Below are 21,708 nucleotides of genomic sequence, written 5' to 3' on the forward strand. Positions count from 1 at the left end.
ATATCCTGTATCTTCTGATTGGAGCAGTTAGTCTATTTACATTCAGAGTGATTATTGAAAGATATAAATGTAGTGCCATAGTGTTACCTGTGGAGCTGGTGTTTCTGGTGATGTTCTCTAGTCCTTTCTGGTCTCTGTTGATTTTGGCCATTTTTTTTTCCCCATTCAAAGAGTCCGCCCTAAAATTTCCTATAGGGCTGATTTAGTGGTGATAAACTCCTTTAGTTTTTCTTTGTCTGGGAAACTCTTTTTTCCTCCTGCTATTCTGAATGAAAGCCTTGCTGGATAAAAAATTCTTGGCTGCACATTTTTCCAATTCAGCAGTTTGAATATTTCCTTCCACTCCTTTCTGGCTTGCCAGGTTTTTGTAGAAAGATCTGTTGCAAACCTGATCTGTCTTCTTTTGTAGGTTAAGGACATTTTTCTCCCTTGTTGCTTTCAGGGTGCTTTCCTTGCCTGTATATTTTGTGAACTTGACTATGATTTGCCTTGGTGATGGTTGGTTTTTGTTTAATTTAATAGGAGTTGTCTATGCTTGTTAGATTTTGACGTCTATATCCTTCCCCAGATTAGGAAGTTTTTAGTGATAATTCGTTTGAATAAACCTGCCTCCTTTTCCTTCTGTTCATCTTCAGGACTCTTATGATACAAATGTTATTCCATTTTAGTAAGCTGCTGATTTCCCTTAGTCCACTTCCATGGTCCATTACCTTTCTTTTCCTCTTCTTTCTGGTTTCATTATTTTCCATAATTTTATCTTCTATATCACTGATTCACCCCCTCGGTTTCATCCATAATCCTTTTTATGTCCTCTACTGGGAACTGCATCTCAACAACAGCATTTTTTATTTTGTCTTGACTAGATTTTAGTTCTTTTATCTCTGTAGTAAAGGATTCTCTAGTGTCTTCTATGCTTTTTTCAAGCCTAACTAGTAGCCTTATAATCATTCTTTTAAATTCTAGTTCAGACATCTTACTTATATCTGTATTGGTTAAATCCCTCACTGTGAGTACTACCTCCCATACTTTCTTTTCAGGCGAAGTTCTCCTTCATGTCATTTTTGTCCAGAAGAGAAAAGAAGAAAGAAAAAGAAAACAAAAACAAAAACAAAAAACCCAACAACAATAACAACAACAAAAACTAGATCTTGGGTGTGTTTTGGTCTGCTTACTTAAATCATAGATCCCCAAATAAGAAAGGAAAAAATATATATAAAAATAAAATAGAATAATTAAATTAAATTATAAATAAAATATGTATACATAAAGTATATAAAATTAAAATTTAAAAGTTTAAAAATAATTGAAAAAATAAGGAAATAAATGAAGAAGTTATAATTAAAAAATAAAGAATAAAAGTACAAAAGATACTAGATACTATTTTCTCCTCTAGCTGACCACTGCAGCCCTCTATGATCAGTAAAGTTTGTGTAGGTGAGTTGTTTGTGCTGGTGTTCCAGGAGAGAGGCCTGTGGAGCTGACATTCAAGTGGAATAGCCCTCGTGGAAATGTGTCTCCAGGGTGCTGGAAGGCAGGGATTGGTGTAAGCAGCTCCAGGTGGCTCTGTTTTGCTCCCTGAAGGCTTTCAGCATTGATGGATGGGATTACTGTGGCAGTGCTCAATTCTCTAACCCTGGAGCTGAAAATTCAAGCCTCCCTTCTTCAGATTTCTCAAAGAAGAGCAATCAGTCATTCTAATTTCCCTGGTTTCTTTTTTTTTTTTTTTTAATATTTTATTTATTTATTTGACAGAGAGAAATCACAAGTAGATGGAGAGCCAGGCAGAGAGAGAGAGAGGGAAGCAGGCTTCCTGCTGAGCAGAGAGCCCGATGCGGGACTCGATCCCAGGACCCTGGGATCATGACCTGAGCCGAAGGCAGCGGCCTAACCCACTGAGCCACCCAGGCGCCCCTAATTTCCCTGGTTTCTGTCAGATCCCTGTGTTTACCCTGCCTGTGTCCAAGCTTCTTTATATCAGGCCTGCAAATTTTAGGGACTCCCACTGTGTAGACCCATGCTGTTCCTCCCTGGGAGGGTCTTGCCACACTTCTGCTGTTTGCTGTACCCATTCCAGGTATGCAGTCACGTGCTCAAGCAGCGGTTCAAGGTTTATAGTAATACAGAGCAGAAAGTCCGCACCTTGACTTGCTTTTCTCAGCTGGCTTCCACACTCCTATGCCTGGGAACAGTGCAGCCCTTAGGTGCCACCCATTCTTCTTGCAACCCAGGGGATCCGCAGACCACAGTGTCATGCTTGGGATTCTGTTATTGCTTTGCCACCTGGCTATGATCTTTCCTTGTTCTTTCTTTTGGAATGAATTCCCCCATCTTGGTGTTTTTTTTTTTTTTTTTTCTGGGTATCTGTCTTCTTCTCTGTGTTAGAAAACCTGTTATATTTCCGGTTACTGAGAGTAATGGATTTTTGAAGAAGAGATCTTACATTGTGAAGCACCTGGCACTTCAGGAATTATCTCTGGTGAATGCTGCATGCACTCTGCTGCTGTGTTCTCGCTGCTCTTTTCCTCAGGTCAGTCCTCTGCAGAATTTCTTCTTGTCTGCAGTGGAGTGTGTTTGGACCTTGGCCAGAGTGTGATGATTGTTGACTAAGTGTGCTCTGGTCGCTTGTTAAAAGAGACCTGATGCTATTTCCACTAGAACTAAAGTTTTGCAGAACTCTATAGTCAGTAGACATGGTGTGTGCAGGGTATTTGTACTGGTCTTCTGGGAGACATGCTTGCTGCTCTGATTCTCAGGTACACTTGCAGATATAAGTAACACCTACAGAGCACTGAGGGGGTATGGCTTGATATAAGTAGTTTAGGCCTCCACTGTGGGTGCTGTGTTGCTTACTGAAGTTAGTTTATGCTGAGGGACAGGAAGGGAAATTGTGCCAGCCCTCTCCTCTTTCCTGAAGAGGGGAATTCACACACACTGCTGTCTGGGGAGTCTCCCAGAACAGTGAACTCTCACACCTCCTATGTCTCAGGCATCCCTCAGATCCCTGCCTTCACCCCGTCTGTGTCTGGGCTGTCTGCCTGCCCAGTGCACTTGTGTTTTATCCTAGGCAGGCTAGGATAACTCAGGCTAGCTGAGTTGTACAACTCCAAATTTCAGGGGCCTGACATTGCGTGGACCTGCGCTTGTCCTCTGGGGGTAGTGTCTGTTTGCACTGGGATTGATGCAGGTTTAACCCAGAAGTGCAGTCACACCAAAGGGCAGGGCCGTGGAGTTTGGATAAAAGTGTAGCAAGAAGCTGTTGTCCAGGTTAGCTGCCCTCAGCAGGTGTCTCTGCATCTGTGCTATGGGGTGGGGAGGGTAATGGCACCCACTGGCTCTTTTGTTCCAAGAGAGACAATGCCACTTCTCCCAGATGTGCCCAAGAAGGGGGTACCATCTCTCCCAGTGCACCTCAAGGGAACCTCAGTTCAGCTCTCTGCTCCTGAGCTTTTGCCCTCCTTCTCCACAGGAGCACTGCAGTGCCCTCAGGATTCCACATCAGTCATGCCCATGGACCTCTAAAATTCTAGTCTTTGAGGCTCACCGGTTGTAAAACTTCACAAAAATCAGCCCCTCTCACTTTCCCAACACTTTGGGGAAGTGCTTTCCTTGTGTGATCTCCTGTGTGCTCCCCGGCCTTCTCCCTTCTCTCCATGACCAGGGGGTCCCTTCCCTGGTCATGATTCATTTATTCCCCAAATCATGCCTCCACGCCTCCTAACTTCTGTGACGTGGCCTCTTCTCTCCCTCTAGTTGTACTGTTTATTTTATTTTTCAGTCCTTCGAACAATTTCTTGGGTATTAAGAATGATTTAATATTTATGTAGTTGTGGTCAAGTGACCAGGCAAGCTTAGGGACCTCCTACTACTCCGCTATCTTAGCTGTTATTATTATTTTGAATAAACTGTTATCTCTTAAGTCAGTTAAGAATAAGAAATGTAAATCTTCACTTTTCCTTCTCAAATTTTCTTCCTTTATTTAGATCTGGATTCCTGACCTATATAATTTTCCTTCTTCCTGAAAATCTTTTTTTTTTTTTAACATTTCTTTCAAAGCAAGTCTATTGGGCACAAATTCTTTCACTTTTTTCCCTTAAAAGTCTTTATTTCTTCATTTTTGAAGAATAATTTTGTAGAATACTGAGTTTTCAGTTGTTGAGATTTTTCTTTAGACACTTAAAATATTTCACATCATCATGTTTTTTTCTTCCATAGTTTCTGAGAAGATGTGAGATATAATTCTAATCTTTGCTCCGCTATGGAAACGGTGTTTTATTTTCTGGCTTATTTTTTTTTTTATTGTACATAGAGGAGAGCCAACTTTATTTTAAATTAAGGAGAAAGTAAGGAGAAACAATAAGAAAAGAGTTTTAAGACAAAATGTCCAGATTATTGCTAAAGACAGTGCCAGAGGCACACTGGAACAGCTTGGAAGGTAGAGAGACATAGGTAGAATGAATTGTCAGGACAGCACAGGGCATTCTAAAGGGTATAGACCTTTAACAACATGATGAAAGACATCGTGGTCTTATTTCAGCTGCCTTTTTTTTTTTTAATTGAAATGAAATTCACATAATGTAAATTAACCATTTTAAAGTGTACAGATCAATGGCATTTAGTGTGTTCACAGTATTGTACAGCCATCATCCCCTGTCTAGTTCCAGAACATCTCTAAAGGAGACCCCATACCCATTAAGCAGTCACTCCGGTTCCTCCCTCCCATATCAGTTGCCATTTTGAGGATGTTAGGCCCTGGGCCTAATGTTAGAGAAACATGTCTCACTTGGCTAGGTGATGGTGGACATAGAACACACTCTTGGAAGGTGTGATAGAGCCTCTAGAAACTGGATGTGCCATTGTTTTATTTAAAGATTTTATTTCTTGATATTTCATTTTCTGTTGTTTGAAAATGATATGCTTATGGATAGATTTGGCATTTATCCTGTTTCACATTCTCTGAGCATCCTGAATCTGTGATTTGATGTTTGATATTAAGTTGGAAGAAATATCATTCCTTCAAATATTGCTTCTGTTCCTTTCTCTTTTTCTTCTCCTTCTAGTATTCCCATTATGCATATGTTACATTTTTGTTGTTATCCCACAGTTCTTACATATATTTCTCTGGGTTTTTTTTTTCAGTCTTTTTAATGTTTGCTTTTCAGTTCTGGAAGGTTTTTTTTTTACATATCCTCAAGGACAGAGATTTTTTTCCCTAGTTGTGTCCAGTCTACTAATGAGTCCAGCTAAAGCACTCTTCATTTCTATTACAGTATTTTTTTAATTTCATATATTTCTTTTTTATTCTTTCTTAGAATTTCCATCTTTCTGCTCATATCACATACCAGTCATTGCATGTTATCTGCATTTTTCCTTTAGAGTCCTTAACATATTAATCATTTTAAATTCACACTTGATTTTTCTAACATTTCTGCCATTATCCGGTTATGATTCTTTTTCTGTCTCTTCAATCTGCATTTTTTGCTTTTTTTTTTTTTGTATGACTCGTAATTTTTTGTGTAAGGTAGAGATAATGTAGAGGTGAGAGGAACTTTGGCAAATAGGTTTTTAGTAGTGTGATGGTATGAGTTTATGTGTGCATTTGAGGCGCTATAATCATAGTCCCATGATTATTGTCTATCTTTGCTGAACCTGTGTCTCTAGACTGTGATCTTCACCAGTGTTTCTCAAGTTTTTCTTCCTCTGGTTAGGACAGGATGTCTAAAGTGGGCTGGAGTTAGGTATTTCCCTTTCCTCAGGTAGCCTATGCACTGATAAAACCCTAGCAAGTTGGGCTCTAGTAAAATAGTTTCTCCCATGGGCCAGTCTTCTTAAGGAGAACAGAAAGTTCTAGTTTATTTCAAAATGTTTACTTTTCACCTCTCACTTCCAGTAGTAGGAAGATAATTTTCTCTGATATTTACTTTGAGGATCTAGTAAAGTTTCTGGAGGTAAAATTCACAAAAGTGTGGAGACCTCTCTGGGCTGCCCTGGAGTTTTTAACTCTCAGACTTGTCCTCATTGAGCCTCCAACAAATTGTCAATTACAGTTTAGGTTTTTCCACCCTGATAATGGTTCCTAAAGATGTTTCCTGGGGGTGGGAGGTCTGCTCTAGAGAGTTACCATTCTCTGTATCCACTTGTTTTTCCTCTCCAGTTTCAGGGACAGCAGTTTGTCCTGTAACTTCACTTCTCTGATAAATCTAATATTTGTTGATTTTTCAGCTTGCTCAGTCTTTTACTTATTAGTATGGAGTGGCAACTCCTAAGGTCCTTACATGTTGAGTATGGAACCAGAAGTCCCCCCATTAGAATTTCATTCTTCAAATCCTTAATTCTAGCTAAGTGGTGGGAATGGAAAAGAAAGAGCTGCCATAAAGTTATAGGAATAAGCTCATGGGCCTCTGAGAAATATCAGTGAGCTGTGAGAACACAGGAAAAAGAGGGGGTGGCGAAAAAGAAGGACAAGAAGTTATGAGGAACAGTTGGGAATTGGAGACCCATGCATGTGGCTGAGTATAAAAGTGACTGGAATGAATTTAGGGAGTATAAGGGAACGTATCACATTGGATCTTAGCAGTCTATTACTTTTTCTTTTTGAGATGGATGGTTGAAAAAAATACAGTGTGGGATCTGGATAAACAGAATGCTAATGTGTTTGTATGTGTGTGTATATGTGTGTGAGTATAGTGGAGCTGAGTTATCAGACAGAAGTGTCTGACATGCAATAGGACCAGAAATAGAAAAGTTTGCATATCTAGTGTCTAATATAGTTTCTGGAACTGAATTCCTGCTTCATAAATATTTGCCAAATGGATGCATGGATAACTCTGCAGAGCTTAATCAACACTTTTTTAAAAAGTATGTATAATTAAAAGTTAAAAGTTAATTTTGACCAAAAAGTTTTATCTTTTATCTCTGTAAGATTCTTCAATGAAAATGTAAAAATAAGCATCCCAGGATGTCTGAGTGCAAATCAGAATCTCAACCTCTAGACCATATAGGAATGCATTGTATCAACAGTCTCACTCAACTTCTTTGGGATGAACTCTTAATTTGGTTTATTTCTTCAATCTTTTTTCAAATCCCTTCCTTCCACTCATGTCCTCTGACTCCTTTTTCTCCTCTTTCCCCTTCTCCTTTTTCCTCTCTTCACTTTTCCCTCCCCGCTCTTTTAGAGATTATTTATTTATTTGAGAGAGAGAATCAGAGATTGTGAGACAGAGCACAAGCCAGGAAGAGAGGGAGAAGCAGGCTCCCTGCTAAGTGGGGAGCCCAATGTGGGGTTCAATCCAAGGACCCTGAGATCATGACCTGAGCTGAAGGCAGAAGCTTAACTGACTGAGTCACTCAACCGCCCATTCCCCCTCTTTTTCTTCTTCATTCCTTCTCCTCTCTTTCTTCATCTCTTCTTCATGGACTTTGAAGGTAGATAAATGTGATGGTTTGGAGGGGTGGAGAGGGATACTGGCAACAAGGAGACAATGGATTTCTATAATAGTACAGTGTAAGGAAAAAATTTGGATGGTGATGCCTGGTCATAGTGGAGATTGGAGGATATGTTTGAAAGCTACCTTTACATAACATGCACGTATTACTTCCATTGAATGCTTTTGGGGGGTGAGATGACTGATGAAGATTATTCCACCCACTCCTAACAACTCTGGAAATTTCACCATAGGAAAAATCATTTAGCAGTCTATTGCAATTATCCAGACCAGATATTATAACAGCTGGAACAAAAATAGCAGAAGAGTAAGGAGGAGGAGATAGGTTGTAGAAAATGGACTAATGGAATGGCAGACCTCTCAGCATAGAACTCTGTCCAAACCCCTGCACCAAGAGATTTGCCATCCCCCTATGATGGCCCCCAATACTCTGTTGACCCCAATGTTCTATTAAAATGCCTGACTGAGCAAACTCAACACAGCAAAGATAATATACTGTTTGTTCTAGCCTGATGGTATAAGCCTGACCTACTTTTCTCAGATCATTTACTATAAAGGCTTACAATTGTGAATATGTAGCTCTTAGAACTCAGTAGTCTTTTTCAAGGACTTGAGAGCCATCCCATTGAAATGTAACCATCAGGAAGGATAGGACTTTTGTTTTGAAATCTCTGTGGGAAGATAGATTTCTAACTTTGATAACCACTTTGATAACTTTGATAAGCTAACAAACAACTTAATCACATTTATACTGACCAACCTTCTATAATTTTTCACTTCTCTGACTCAAATGAGGCCTAGTTCTTTCCCCTCCTTTATTGTCCCGTTGAAAGGCCAAAAAATTTGGGCTCCTGGGGGCTCAGTTAAGCATCCAACTCTTTATTTCAGCTCAAGTCCTGATTTTGGGTCATGAGAGTGAGTCTGGTATGGAGTTCTGTGCTCACCACAGAGTCCGCTTGTCCCTCTCCCTCTGATTCTCCCCCTGCAAGCTACACACACACTTTCTCTCTCTCCCTGATAAATAAATATGTAATAAAATCTTAAAAGCCTAGTCACCTCTGCACATATTGGAATGGAACTAAGCTTTCCCCACTACTGTCAGTAGTTATTGAATAAAGTCTGTTTTCAATGCTTTAACTTAGAATTTGTTTATCACTGTCTGGTATGGAAGGCAATGAATCTAAAGTCACTTCCTGGTTTGGGACTCAGAATTTTTCACCATACAAGAAAAACTAGACCAATGGCTTGTTTGGGTGGAGTTGGTGGGGAGGATAGAGGAGACTAGAGAGTGATAGGGCTAAGGAAGCTGTGATCAGAATAAAATAAATTTTTCTTGAGGTATGGCAGTTGTGATGAGAAGAGATCATATAGAACAGAAGTTGGGGAAATCTGGAATCAGGGAGCACCCTAGTTCTATCTAGTTTCCCTTCCCTTTCTACTTTTCTTCCTCCCTCCCTCCCATCATTCTTTCCTTCCTTTCCTTTCTCATTGAGTAAAGTATACATGTGATATACCTATCTATCTGCATAGATGATAGATACAGTACAAAGGGGCTTCAGATGAAAGCATCAGTCCTCTCACTTCCTATCCCCATCTTTCTCTCCAGAAGGAGAATTGTTTGGGCCCTTTTATCTGGAGGTCTCTATATCTAAATATAGTATGTAAATACATATCAATAGCCCTTCAGTTATCAAGTGTAGAATTTATTGACTTCTTAAATAAATTCTATGAGAATTTATTTCCCTTGCTTCCAGTTTTAAACAAGTGGGGGAGATGAGTATGTGTCCTAAAATTCCCAGTGAATCCCTTTTCCCAGCAATAATAACTTCCATTGTGTGCTTAGTATTTGGGAACACATAGTTGTAATCACTTTGGATGTATTAACTCATTTCATTACAAGCCCGGTTACAGGGGCTAGTAGCAAAAAACAGGAAGACAAAAACAATGCTTGGCCTTCCTCACCACAAAATGTTAAGTTCGGTGAAATAGTTAAAAACAAGAACAAGAACTACAGCAACACACACACACACACGGGCTAGTGTTGAAGCACTGAAGTTGAAAATGGCTCCTTTAATTCAGTGTCAGACGGGTCGGACTACGGGGGCCTTAAGTGAAGACACACACACACACACACACACACACACACACACACACGCATTGAAGCACTGAAATTTAAAACGACTCCTTTAATTCCGTCCGTGTGCCGGACGGGTCGGGGCACGGGGACCACAAGCGAAGAGCCTATAGACTGAGTGCTCCCTAACCGTCTCAAAGAAGCGGAGGAACTGGAGCCACGTCACGGGGACTGGTGACACTCTTTCTCTGCGCAGTCTCTATGGTATTTCTTCCCCGTCGGCCCGCCCCTCGGGTAGCAGCTGTCACGTGACGGGCTCCGGGTTTACGGCAGGTGCCCACGTGATCCTGGCCTGCAGTCTCAGCCTGCGGTGAGGTACCTGGGCTCCTGAAGGGCGGGTGGTTGGGTCGTAACTACTGTTAAACGGCGGAGGCTCTTGGGCGGCCAGGCTCGGTAACAATAATCTGGCGGAAGCGTTGGCCACTTAGTGCGTACCGCACGGGTCTGCTCTTTTTGCCACCTCCGCCGTCCCCACCTCTTCCCGGGTGAAGTCACCTTTGCGTTTCGAGACTTTGGGGCCTGAGGTCCAAACTCGACACGAACCCTTGCCATCCCCACTTCGCCACTGAAATTCATCCTCCGTCTTTTCCTTTGCGCCACCAACCACATCATTCAGCTTTTGAGGTGGCCAACTCGGCTGTGCCTTGAGGCCAAGTTTGAGGTGGTTAAGGTGTGGGGAAAACAGCCCCCCCCAGTGGACAAAGGCGGAGGCAAGAATAGAGCAGGCCTCGCGGCCACAGGCAATAAAAATAAGCGACTGAGGGTGTGAACAAGGAAAAAGAAAAAAAAAGAGAAAGAGTACTACGGTCTAGAAAGAACTGGAAAGGACTTGTTGCACGATGGAAGAATCTGACTCTGAGAGAAAGATGGAGAAAGAGAATCTGGGGCCAAGAATGGATCTTCCCATAGGGGAACCGGAAGGATCGCTTGGGTGGGTGAAGTTTATTATGTCAAACCTGGAAGGTGGTGATGGAGTTCTAACTAAGAAAATACTGTGAATTAGAACACCCCACCTATGATAAATTGCTTTGATTTACCAGTAAGGTTGATTGGCATCATGCTTTTGGTGTCAGGATAAACTGGCAAGACTGGTTGGTTGGTAACTGGATAGAAACAGCCCTTGGGATGGGCCTGATGTCAATCCCGAGGTTTGGGGGTGGGGTGGGGCGTGTTCTAATTGAGAAGGCAGTTCTGGGTTGCTTTGAATTTTCATTAAAGGAGATTTAACATCGAGTTGAGGATAAGAAGACTAGGAAGAAGGTTGGTATTTCTGGGGGCAGAGATCAGTGGCTTAAAAGGTGATTTCAGTACCTTTTTGTACCTGAATTTGAGATTTGTATTTTATATACTTTGTGCCTGTAATGAGTGAAATCTAACTTGAAAGGACAGCTGGCTAAACATACCCACATTTTGAAAATAACCTAACTTAAAAATTATAAAGGACATTCAAATAAGATAATATTGTTTGATTTATTAAAGCACTTGAATGTGTTGCTTTGATGCATTTTTTAAGATGATAAAAAAATTGAATCTTGAATTTTATTGCTCATTTATATTAGTAAGCCAGTCTTCTTAGGACCCATCTCCAGAGTATTGTAATTAGGGGTAGGGAATTTGAACCCAGTTTTATAATTTAGGAAGACAAGGGCCTCTTTAACTGAGTTCCTACATACAGCTGTACTCAGCCGTTGTGCTAAGCATGTTCTTTTGCACCTCCACATTTATTTGTATTTTTTAAATTCCAATTTCTAAGGCAATGGATCCTGGAAACTGTCTTTTGGTTTATATCTGCAGGTGGGTGCTACCAAATACAGCCATGAAGAAAAAGGTAAGACATATTAGGTAGATCAAATGCATGAAAGTAAAGGTAAGAAGTTATGATTCAGGAAATAGATTTTTGATGTATATGTACCATCTTTCCTGGACCATTGCAGGAATCTTATATCTGTACTCTTTGACTCTTGTCCTCTTCTTTGCTATCAGATTTAATTTTTCTAATATTTAAATCTAATTGGGTCATTCACATACTTAAGACTGTTTCATAACTTCCCAAGATTCAAAGAATAAAATCCAAATGATTTCATCATATAGAATGCCCTTCTATTCCTGACTAAATTGATCTGCCATACCTGTACCACCCTATTATAGCCATACAGAAGCTATTTTTCTCCAATTTTTCTCCAAATTTATAAATTTTCATTTTGTGGGCCATGCACAAACACTACACAGGCCTCTTCCTGCACATTTATGTGGACCCAATTTAAATGATACGTATATAAGGTCTTTTTATGAGTTTTCCAGGTGGAATTGAGTGTCCTCTTGTGCTCTGCCCCACTTTGGGGTTTAGGCAGAATCAATAAGGACACAGTTGTGGTCTAAATTTCTGAACCTTTGGGACTTTTAGTTTCTTCATTTGTAAGATGGTGATAATAATATTACCTATCTCGTAGGGTCATTATGAAGTTTAAGTGAGTAAATGCATGGTTAGTCTTTCATAAGCAGTTGAAGATTTCTTAAATAAAAAACACAAGAAATATGCCATATTTACCCTTTATCTAACAATTCAGTTATATAACTCAATTTCCTAAAGCAATGTTCTTGATGAGCCTATCTAAGTTATCTAAAGTTGTTATCAACAAGGATGGCTAAAAATACCAGAAATTTCTACATGACTAAGAATAAAACAAAAAAGAAATTGTAACTACCCTAGCCTGTCTTGTTAGTAACATTTTTTTAGTGAAATAAAGTTATGTGCCTAAATAGCTAGGTTAAATTGACACTGAGTGAAGTATACTTTCATTAATATTCCCTGTATTTGTAATTAGAAAATTTTTAAAAATTTCTTGGGAGTGAAGATACAACCTGTAACACCTTCATTTGAAAAGTAAGGTAATTGGAACTATAGTCCATAAATGTTAAAGTTTGAAAAAACTCTGAAAATGTCACCTTACACAGTTTCCTCCTTGTGCAAGAATCAATAGCATCTTTGATAGGTGTTTTTCTGTCTTTGTTAGGTGCTGATATTGACATAAAGGTTATTCACCTTCATAAGGTCACCTTTTCCATTAGACAGTTCTCATCATTAAAAACTTATTTGTCTTCTGTCTTTGTTTAGATAGCTTGTTCATTCTTTCAATGAATATATTTTAAGCATCTGTTATATATTTGGCACTGGAGATACAAAGGGAATTCTCCCTGCCATTCAAGAACTCACAGTCTTGGGAGACACAGACAAAAATAACATAAAGAACAACAACAAACAAACAAACACACACAGCCCAAATAACTGCAGTGCAGTTATGTCTTTACAATACAATAGGAGTGTGATGGGAGGAAAGGCGTGAAACACACCTACACCAGCCTAGGTCATTGAGGTCAGGGAAGCTTCTTGGGGAGACGCTTACTGAACCAAGTCTTGAGGGATGGATGAGTGGAGCTTAGATGAAGGAAGAAAAAGGAATGGGAAATAACTGGTAGAGGGTACAGCATGAAACAAAGACATAGAACTGGGCTCCCTGGAATTATGGGAGCAGTCATAGGGACTATAAGAGGTTTAGTTCAGTTCATTATTCCTGGACTCTAAATGTTGTAGGCCAGGAGGTAAGGGCAGAGGAGTAGATAAGCCAGATCAAGGAAGGTCTTTTATGTAGGCCATGGGACGCCTTAAAAAAAAGATTCAGAGTAATTAATGAAAAAAACATAGAGTACGTAGAAGAGATGAGATCAAGGGCAGAGATGGGAAGGTTGACCTTGAGCAGGGGAGAGAACTTTCAGTTATAATGAAATCTCCTGTCAGGTAGTTCAGTCCATAAAGCATTAGATTATGAGAGATCAGGGTTCAATTTCCTCAAGTTGTTATTTCTCTAACATAGTTCTGAATGAATGATAGTGTATAATGCTACCATAATAAGTTCATGTTATTTTATCGCTAAGAGGTGTGTGACATATGTGCCTGACTCCTGGAATTTTTGGTATCTCTGCATTTACCATTGGTCAGGGAACTAAATTAGTTACAAGTACCGGCAATAGGTTGTTGGTACTGTCAACTTCAGTAAAACTTCAAGTACAAGAGAGAAACAGATCCTTTTAGACTTGATTTGCTCTAGATTTCTAAGTTTGTTTTTTTCTTACTTTGTCCTTAGGTGCTGTTAATGGGTAAAAGTGGGTCTGGTAAGACCAGCATGAGGTCTATTATCTTTGCAAATTATATTGCCCGAGACACACGTCGCCTTGGTGCAACAAGTAAGATGTTTTATCTAATTCCGAAATCAGATGATCTTAAATATTAATAATCTGCATAACACACTTGGTTGCAGTAACTTAGGGTTGCAGAAATTGAGACATTTGTTTTGGAGCAGGTTTTTCTGTTTTTTCGTTCTTTCTCGAAGGGGTACAGCCTAATTCTGGTTATTACTGCTTGCTGTCTGGGGAGCTTCTTTCTAGGTTGTTTACCAAGTGGGATACCCTTGTCCAACTTGCTTTTTTATCCTGGTCTTTATTAAACAAACATAGGGACCCTTTTGTTTGCTTTTTTATTTTTTGTGAGAGTTTGTTTTTAATTTTTTATATAAAGGGAAATTAATTGATACGTATTAACAAGCATAACAAAATCTCCTAAGATTTTTTTAAAGATTAGTCCTAATATTCATTAAAAGGTCCATTCTGAGTGGGGTGGGCAGGGCTGTGAGGGGAAGGTTAACCTGATGTGTACTCTGCTGCTTCTCTTCCTGGATATACATAGATGTTCTCATTGGAGTTCCAGCTGACTTGAGAAATGTTTCATTGCCCTTTATAATTTGAATGTTAAGTCTGGTTTCTTAATAATGGCCTAGCTGGGCTACCATGGCTGCCGTTCAGTGGATCTATGCTTCTGGGAGACCTCTTCTGTTTCGAGTGTAATGCTATTTTGTTTTGCAGCATCCAGGCATTTCTGGATTCTGCCATGGTCCTTGGCCTGTCAGTGATGAAAGCATTGCTCTACCTGGCTTTCCAAGATTCCTGATCTGAGTTTTTAGCATCTTGAATACTTTTAGGGACAAGTCACCCACTACTTCTTTTAAGGTATCTCACTCTGGTTCCAAGAAAAAACAAACATTTTTAAAACAACTTGTGTTCCAGACCCTAGGATATAAAGAAGGAAACCGTATTTTTCTTTATAAAGTGCTTGGAGTTTATATATTCTCTCATAATTGGAGCAGCCTTAGTGGTTAGAAAGCTATTTCTTAGAACCCTGAATCTGTTTCTCTTTGTTTCTCTTAGCTGGTATCCTTTCTGTTCCACTGAGTCTCTACAAATATTTGAGTATGATTGATGTCTCAATCTCTCCTAGCCATCCTTGCTTCCCAAATCTTATCTTCCTTAAGTTAAACATGTCCAGTTCTTTCATCTGTTCCTCATGCGACATCATCTTGAAACATTTTTAAAGACTTGTTTGAATATATCTACATTTTTTTAAAGTGCTGAGATTTGAATATAGATGTGATCTGATCAGGGCAAGGAAGGACTATTATATCTTTTATTTTGGGCCTCACACTGCTGTTAACACAGTCTAGTCCCCTACTCTTATTTTGTGGAGTGGCTTTCATTATACTGAGTCATACTAAAAAACAAATTTCTTCTCACATACATTGTTATTAAAACACATACCATCCTTCTTCTTCTTGTGCAGCTAATATTTTGAATCTAAGAATAAATTCTTACTTGATTAAATTATTCAGTTTTGTTTATTTTAGCACATATCTTCTTGTATCCAGTATTTGTTAACTGTGAAGTCCAGGACCACTCATTATTTCTCAGGGCTGTAATTCCCTTATCTGTAGAAAAGAGAGGATCAGATCTGTTTTCTTTTTAGGTGCTTATTATCTCATCTGATAGATTCGCTATTCTTCCTAACTTTGTGCATTTTGTACATTTGATAAGCCTCTCATCTAGTTTTCATCTAAGTTGTTCATCAGAAATTTTGGTCAGGACAGGGTCCTATAGCCTGTCATGCCTTGAGAGGCTTCCTTCTAGAAAGGACCAGTCCAGATTTCTTTATCTTGATTTGGTAAATTTTAATTTTTTTCTATTATCCCAAGTTAAAGATCTGGACCTAATAATCATATGGTTTCAGTAAATTAGAGGAAGCTTCTGTGTATTACATGCTTTTTAATTTACTTTAGTTTTTATATTAACTTCATTTTGATAGATGATCTAGAATGTGAGCTTATTCACCTAGCAAGCCTTAGAACTGGAATATCACTCTGTGTTCCTGCTCTCTCCACTGTGCCACAGTCACCATTCTTGGAGGATTTCTTTCTTTGTGTGGTTTAAGTTCTATACGTTTTATTGAAGCAATGGTCAGTTTTCTAGTCAATTAATATTTTTATTTTTAGGTGATCAGCAGAGTTGATTTACTACCCTTGGTCTAGTGAATAGTCATACAACCTAAATTTCAGAACTGTTCAAGCTACTTGAAATAGTTTTGAAGTAATCTAGCAGCATCATTAAAAATTATGAACAGAATATTGCAGATTATGTGTACACTATACATTTTAGCATCCCATTCATTCAGTAAGTGCTTTTCTGGACCATCATATGTGCCAGGCACTGTGAATGGGACAAGGCTTTGTCTCAAATGGGACCTTTCTTGATATACTTTGTTAGCAATTACTGTATTTCCTTAAAGGTAATAAAAGGATGCTTTAAAATATTATGTTGGACTTAATGCTTTAATGTATCATTACCTAATTTGTCATTGTTGAAAAAAGGTCTGGGTTCTATTGCTAAACTTACAGACTATTTGAAAATATATATAGTGCATTGATTTTTACTTATTCTTCCTTTTTATGAAGTTGATTTTCTTTAACAGTAGCAAAAGAGTACTTCTAAAATATTATATCACCTTTAATGTTTTAGTGTTTTTCTAGTCTAGCATTGCTGAAAAAAGATCCAATTTTATTTTGTTAAACTTAGAGCCTACTGTGTTTTAAAATTTGTGGTAAGGGTACAGCATGGTGATATAATTAATTTATTTGTGGGCTGTTAAAATGTGTTTGTTGGAATAGTAAGCTTCTCAATAAAAATAAGATTATAAAATATTTTAGTCACAAACACTGTTGACAGTTCCAAGATTTACTACCTTCTCAGAATTCTCTGTTCCCTTGGCTTTTATTTAATGCTTTATTACTCTGGTTTTCTTCCTTTATCTTTAACCATCCCTACCCCCTTTAAAAAATATTTTCTTCTTTCTGCCCCATAAATGTATGTGATTTCCTAATGCTATGTTCTGGTTCTTTTCAGTTGCTCTTACGACAGCAGGACAGGAAGACTAGGAGAGCCACAGGGCCACTTAGGAGACTTAAGACTAAAAAGGAAGGTAGAATGTGGGGATTGGATCATAAACTGCCTTATAAACCAAGTCAGATAGTTTGAACTGAGGGTAGAGGGCAGCCCATAGAGAGTTTTTAAATAGAAAAGTAACATGATCAGATTTTATTATTTTTAATTTTCAACTTTGATTACAAAAGTAATACTTGTGAAAAATTCAGACATTGCAGAAGTATAGAAAGTGTGCTCCTTCCCTTGTTCTCAGGCCTGCTTCCTGGGGACAACCACCGTTAGTAGTTTGAGATTGTCCTTTAGGCCCTTTTTTTTTCTGGGTATATACGGTCATATACACAGAGACTTTTTTTCTTTTTAAAGAATAATGGGGTAAAATCTGCATTTTGAAGAGACTATTATATCTAACACGGAGGATAGATTAGAGGAAGGCAAGGGTAGAAACAGATTGACAGATTTGGAAACTATTTTAGTAGACCAGGTAAGAGATGATGGGGCCTTAACTTGGGTTAGGGTAGTGGTAGTAGATATAATAAGCAAATACATTTGGGATATACTTAAGAGATAGAGTCAGTAGGACTTGTTGAAAGGTTTGGGTGGAATAGTGGAGGAAAGACTGGACTCAAGGATGAAATTAAGGTTTTCGCTTAGGCAACTGGTTAAATTCACTAAGATGGAGAAGACTGAAAGAAGAATAGATTTTGTAGGAAAAAATGGGGAGATGAGTTATATTTGGATACACTGAGTTTGGGATACTTATGCATTATTCAAGTGAAAATGTCCAGTATATGTTTCAAAAAGGGAGAGGGACATCTGTATTAGAAATAAACACTTAAGTTAAAACAATATGAATAGAGTAGCTTGCCTGGGGGGAAGTAGGTAGCCAAAGGTGAAATCCTGAAGTGCTCCAACATTTAAAGGACAGAAAGAAGAATAGGAAGATACACCAGAAAGGTTATAGGTATGATATCAGAGGCCAAGAGAAGAGAATTTTTTGAGAAGAGAGTAGTCAACAGTGTCATGCTACAGAAAGTAAGACAAGGACTAAAAAGTCCAGTGGATTTGGTAATGGGGCCATTGATCACTTGATGAGAACAATTTCTGTGATATGGGAGTAGAAACCAGATTTCTGTCCCATGTGCTTCATATCTAAACAGTTACTGAATCCTGTCACTTCTTTTGTTATTGTCTTTCCCTTTCTCAGTAGCACTTCTTTCCATTTTTTTTTTTTAGTACTAGACCGTTTACATAGTCTTCAAATTAATAGCAGTTTGAGCACCTACTCTCTCGTAGACTCTGTTGGAAATACAAAGACATGTAAGATATGATTCCTTTTCCAAGGATGGGGAAGTAAGGGGGAGAATGGAAGTAGTTTGAGCACCTACTACGTGCCAGGCACTTTATATATAACTTCTTTAATCCTCACAACAATCCTGTGAGGTCAATAACATCCCTTCCACCTTTTGTAATAGAAAAGGAAACTAATACCCAGAGGCTAAGTGACTTGCCCAAGGTCACACAAAGAGGTACAGCTGGTATTTGAATGACGAACTGTTTAACTCCAATGCCCATGTTTTTTTTAGTACCCATGTTCTAATGCTTCGCTGCTTATGGTCTGGGTTATGAGAAGATAAAATTGCACAAAAGTTAGATAGCAGTCAATATAATCAATAGATTCAAGATGGTCATAGAAGCAACATCACTGTGTGATTGAGTGTTACAAAAATTGTAAAAATTATGATTGCTAGACTTTAAGAAATTTTTAAGATAAGAACTTTCATTATTTTTCCTTGTGATTTTTGGTGCCTGGCAGAGAGTAGATGCTTAATAAATGTTTGAATGGATTCAGAGGGAGTGATGGCAGTAAGTGGGGGTGGCCAGGAAGGGCCTTTAGAGAAAGTGAATTTAAGCTGGGTCTTAATAGATGAATATAACTTTGAAAGAAAGGTGGGGAGGACTTTCTAGGCAGGTGAACAGAGTAGGCAAAGTATAGAGTGGGGAGGGAAGTATAAGGCAGAGGTCGCAAACAGGCAGTCTGTAAGCTGGATAAGGCCTATAGATATGTTTTGTTTGGCTTCTACAATGTCTTAGAAAAATTGGAATTAGGTACTAATAGGTAAAAGTTTCCATAAAAATCTGGTTTCTCTCTAATATTGAAAAGTGTAAAGATATGATCATCTTGATCCCACATTCCTGCCTTGACAGATGAGCTAGAGCTGTGTAATTGCCACCTTCTCTATCACCCTCTTGGGTGGATATTCACTCTCCATACATGATCATCTTTGCTTTTGTACATTTACTGGCCTGGCCCATATTAGCAAGTTTGCGACCCCTGATGTGTAAGGTATGTTGGGGGTTGGGGAGGTAGTGGGATAGGGGAGGACTATAAATAAACCAAATTGGACTAGAACAAAAGTCTTTATTAATGTGACTCAATGGGGAATATAAAGGTAGATTAGAAGCCAAATTTGAAGGACCTTCCATGCCCCTCTGTAGGCATGGAGGAACCATTGCAAGTTTTTTGAATGGGGAGTGACATGTTCAAAGTAGTGTTAAGAAGATGAATCTGACAATAGCCTGTAAGAGGGTATGGCTTCCTGCTGGGTGGTAATTATGGAGCAATTGTAGTTGTGTAGGCTTGAGAAATTAAGGGCCTTCCTTATTGTTAGTGGCAGGTTGTAAAACAAGGAGTGAAATCGAGGAATTACAAAGAAATAGCAATGAATGTCAGACAGAGGAGTCAACAATGACCATCTTCCCCAAAATGGGACAATAATAGGGTCATTAATTGAAATAGGGAAACCAATAGAGGGAGCAAGTTGGGTTATGTTTTATGCTTGTTTTGTATTTGGTATTTGTTGTCATTTTAAAAATTGTTTTATGGAGGGTGTTGGTGGGTCACTGAAGAGTTATTAAATAGTATATGTCTTTGTCTTACATGTTGAAATTTTAACAATATTATAATTGGAGATTGTTTCTGCTCTAACCACTAAACTACTAAAAAGTAAAATTACTTACACTGAGAGCCAGTTCTGTAGCTCAGAATAGTTTAGGTGCCCACCTTGCCACTAAACCATATTACTAAGCTGAAAGTCACCTTCTTGTTGAAGCTTTGAGCATTTCACTCCACTTTGGTCCTTCTAAATTCCATGGGTTAGTTCTTTGCTTATTTTGAATTTTACCTCATGTGCTGCAGTTACTAGCTTTGTCATATTTGTCTTCCAGTTGATGTAGAACATTCTCATGTTCGATTTCTGGGAAACCTGGTATTGAACTTGTGGGACTGTGGTGGGTGAGTACTGTTTGCTTGTTTGTGGCACCAGTGGCAGTAATCATGGCACCTAGTATAATCAGCATGGAAAATACATTACAGTAACTATCATTTGTAATAGATACATTTGATAGAAATTGTTTCATAATTGGCACTTGATTAAATAAAGATCTCTGACTTTTATGTAATTGTGGAAATGCCCTCTCTGTGTGACATATTTAATCAGCACTAACATAGGCTGTGTCTAGGGATCTGTAGTATGGGATAGATTATCCCCCTCTCTTGCAGGAGAAGAAATTGGATTTTTATCTCAGGTGGCATAATATCAGTGCTGAGCTCTTAGCCATCATACCGTAATACCTTTTCATTCTTTATTATTTCAATCTCCAGGCAGTCTAAGCACTGTAGATCAGCCCTAAGCTCATATTCTCCAACTGAGTTACCAACTGTTGGAGAAGTAGGAAATAATTTTTCCTTTCATGGCTGAGGTACTTCCAGAATATTCCATCATAAATGCATATTCACTGTGCTTATATGGAGGTATTGCTCCTTACCCTATGGCCATTTGCATCTCCATGTTTCAGCAGCAGTGTGTAGTGCACAGTGGTTAGGAACCTAGGGTCTGGAGATAGACTGGGGTTTGTAACACAGCTCTGTTAACTGTGTTACTTTGGGTAGATCATTTAAACTCTCTGAGCCAGTTTCTTCATCTGTATAATAAGGATAATGATGGTACTAAATCATAGGGGTGTTTTGATGATTAAGTAAGATGAGATACAAATGCATAGTAAAGTTCCTCACAAAATAAATAGACATTATTGTTGGCTCAGTGTTTACCAGCTCCTAGCATAGAACCAATCATGGATAGGTGCCCAATGAGTTGTTTGTTGAAAGAATAATGAAATAGCCAAGTATTCTATAAGAAAATGATTCCCATTATGGAACTAGAGGGTATCATGCTTAGCAAAATAAGTCAAGCAGAGAAAGACAACTATCATATGATCTCCCTGATATGAGGAAGTGGAGACGCAACATGGGGAGGTTAAGAGGGTAGGAGAAGAATAAATGAAACAAGATGGGATTGGGAGGGAGACAAACCATAAATGACTCTTAATCTCACAAAACAAACTGAGGGTTGCTGTGGGGAGGGGGGTTGGGGAAAGGGGGGGTGGAGTTATGGACATTGGGGAGGGTATGTGCTATGGTGAGTGCTGTGAAGTGTGTAAACCTGGCGATTCACAGACCTGTACCCCTGGGGATAAAAATATATTATATGTTTATAAAAAATAAAAAAAGAAAAGAAAATGATTCCCATTATTGCTAGCAGATGGATCACTTAGTGCTCTAGAGCTCTTTCCATACAAATCCTTCATCTTTATCATTCTTCTAATTCTGTAATCTCTTTCAAGAGATTAGTCCAAGTTCCTTGCTTTTAGGCCCTAAGATGTTATCATTAATTCTGCAGATAAGGCAGCTGAGGTACAATGACATTAAGAATCCACCAAGGTCATACAGCTAATTAATAGCAAAAGTACAAGACT

General features: G+C 38.7%; 1 protein-coding gene across 7 annotated transcripts in view; it reads left to right on the forward strand.

The window, feature by feature from the left end:
• Nucleotides 1–9,793: 9,793 nt before the first annotated feature.
• The window catches only part of RRAGB (Ras related GTP binding B), a 36,924-nt gene continuing 25,009 nt past the window's right edge, over nucleotides 9,794–21,708 (forward strand). The window contains exons 1-5 of one of the 7 annotated variants that reach the window (XM_032330714.1): nucleotides 9,794–9,886; nucleotides 11,371–11,404; nucleotides 13,719–13,818; nucleotides 18,130–18,213; nucleotides 20,122–20,188. In XM_032330714.1, coding sequence (XP_032186605.1) covers nucleotides 11,393–11,404; nucleotides 13,719–13,818; nucleotides 18,130–18,213; nucleotides 20,122–20,188 — 263 coding nt within the window. In that variant the 5' untranslated portion in view covers nucleotides 9,794–9,886; nucleotides 11,371–11,392. Of the gene's footprint in view, nucleotides 10,508–11,329; nucleotides 11,405–13,718; nucleotides 13,819–18,129; nucleotides 18,214–20,121; nucleotides 20,189–21,708 lie in introns of all 7 variants that reach the window. The other 6 variants (XM_032330715.1, XM_032330716.1, XM_032330712.1 and 3 more) reach the window with 6 other exon arrangements.

The sequence above is a fragment of the Mustela erminea genome, chromosome X (assembly GCF_009829155.1).
Source record: "Mustela erminea isolate mMusErm1 chromosome X, mMusErm1.Pri, whole genome shotgun sequence".
In the NCBI taxonomy this organism is placed as follows: Eukaryota; Metazoa; Chordata; class Mammalia; order Carnivora; family Mustelidae; genus Mustela; species Mustela erminea.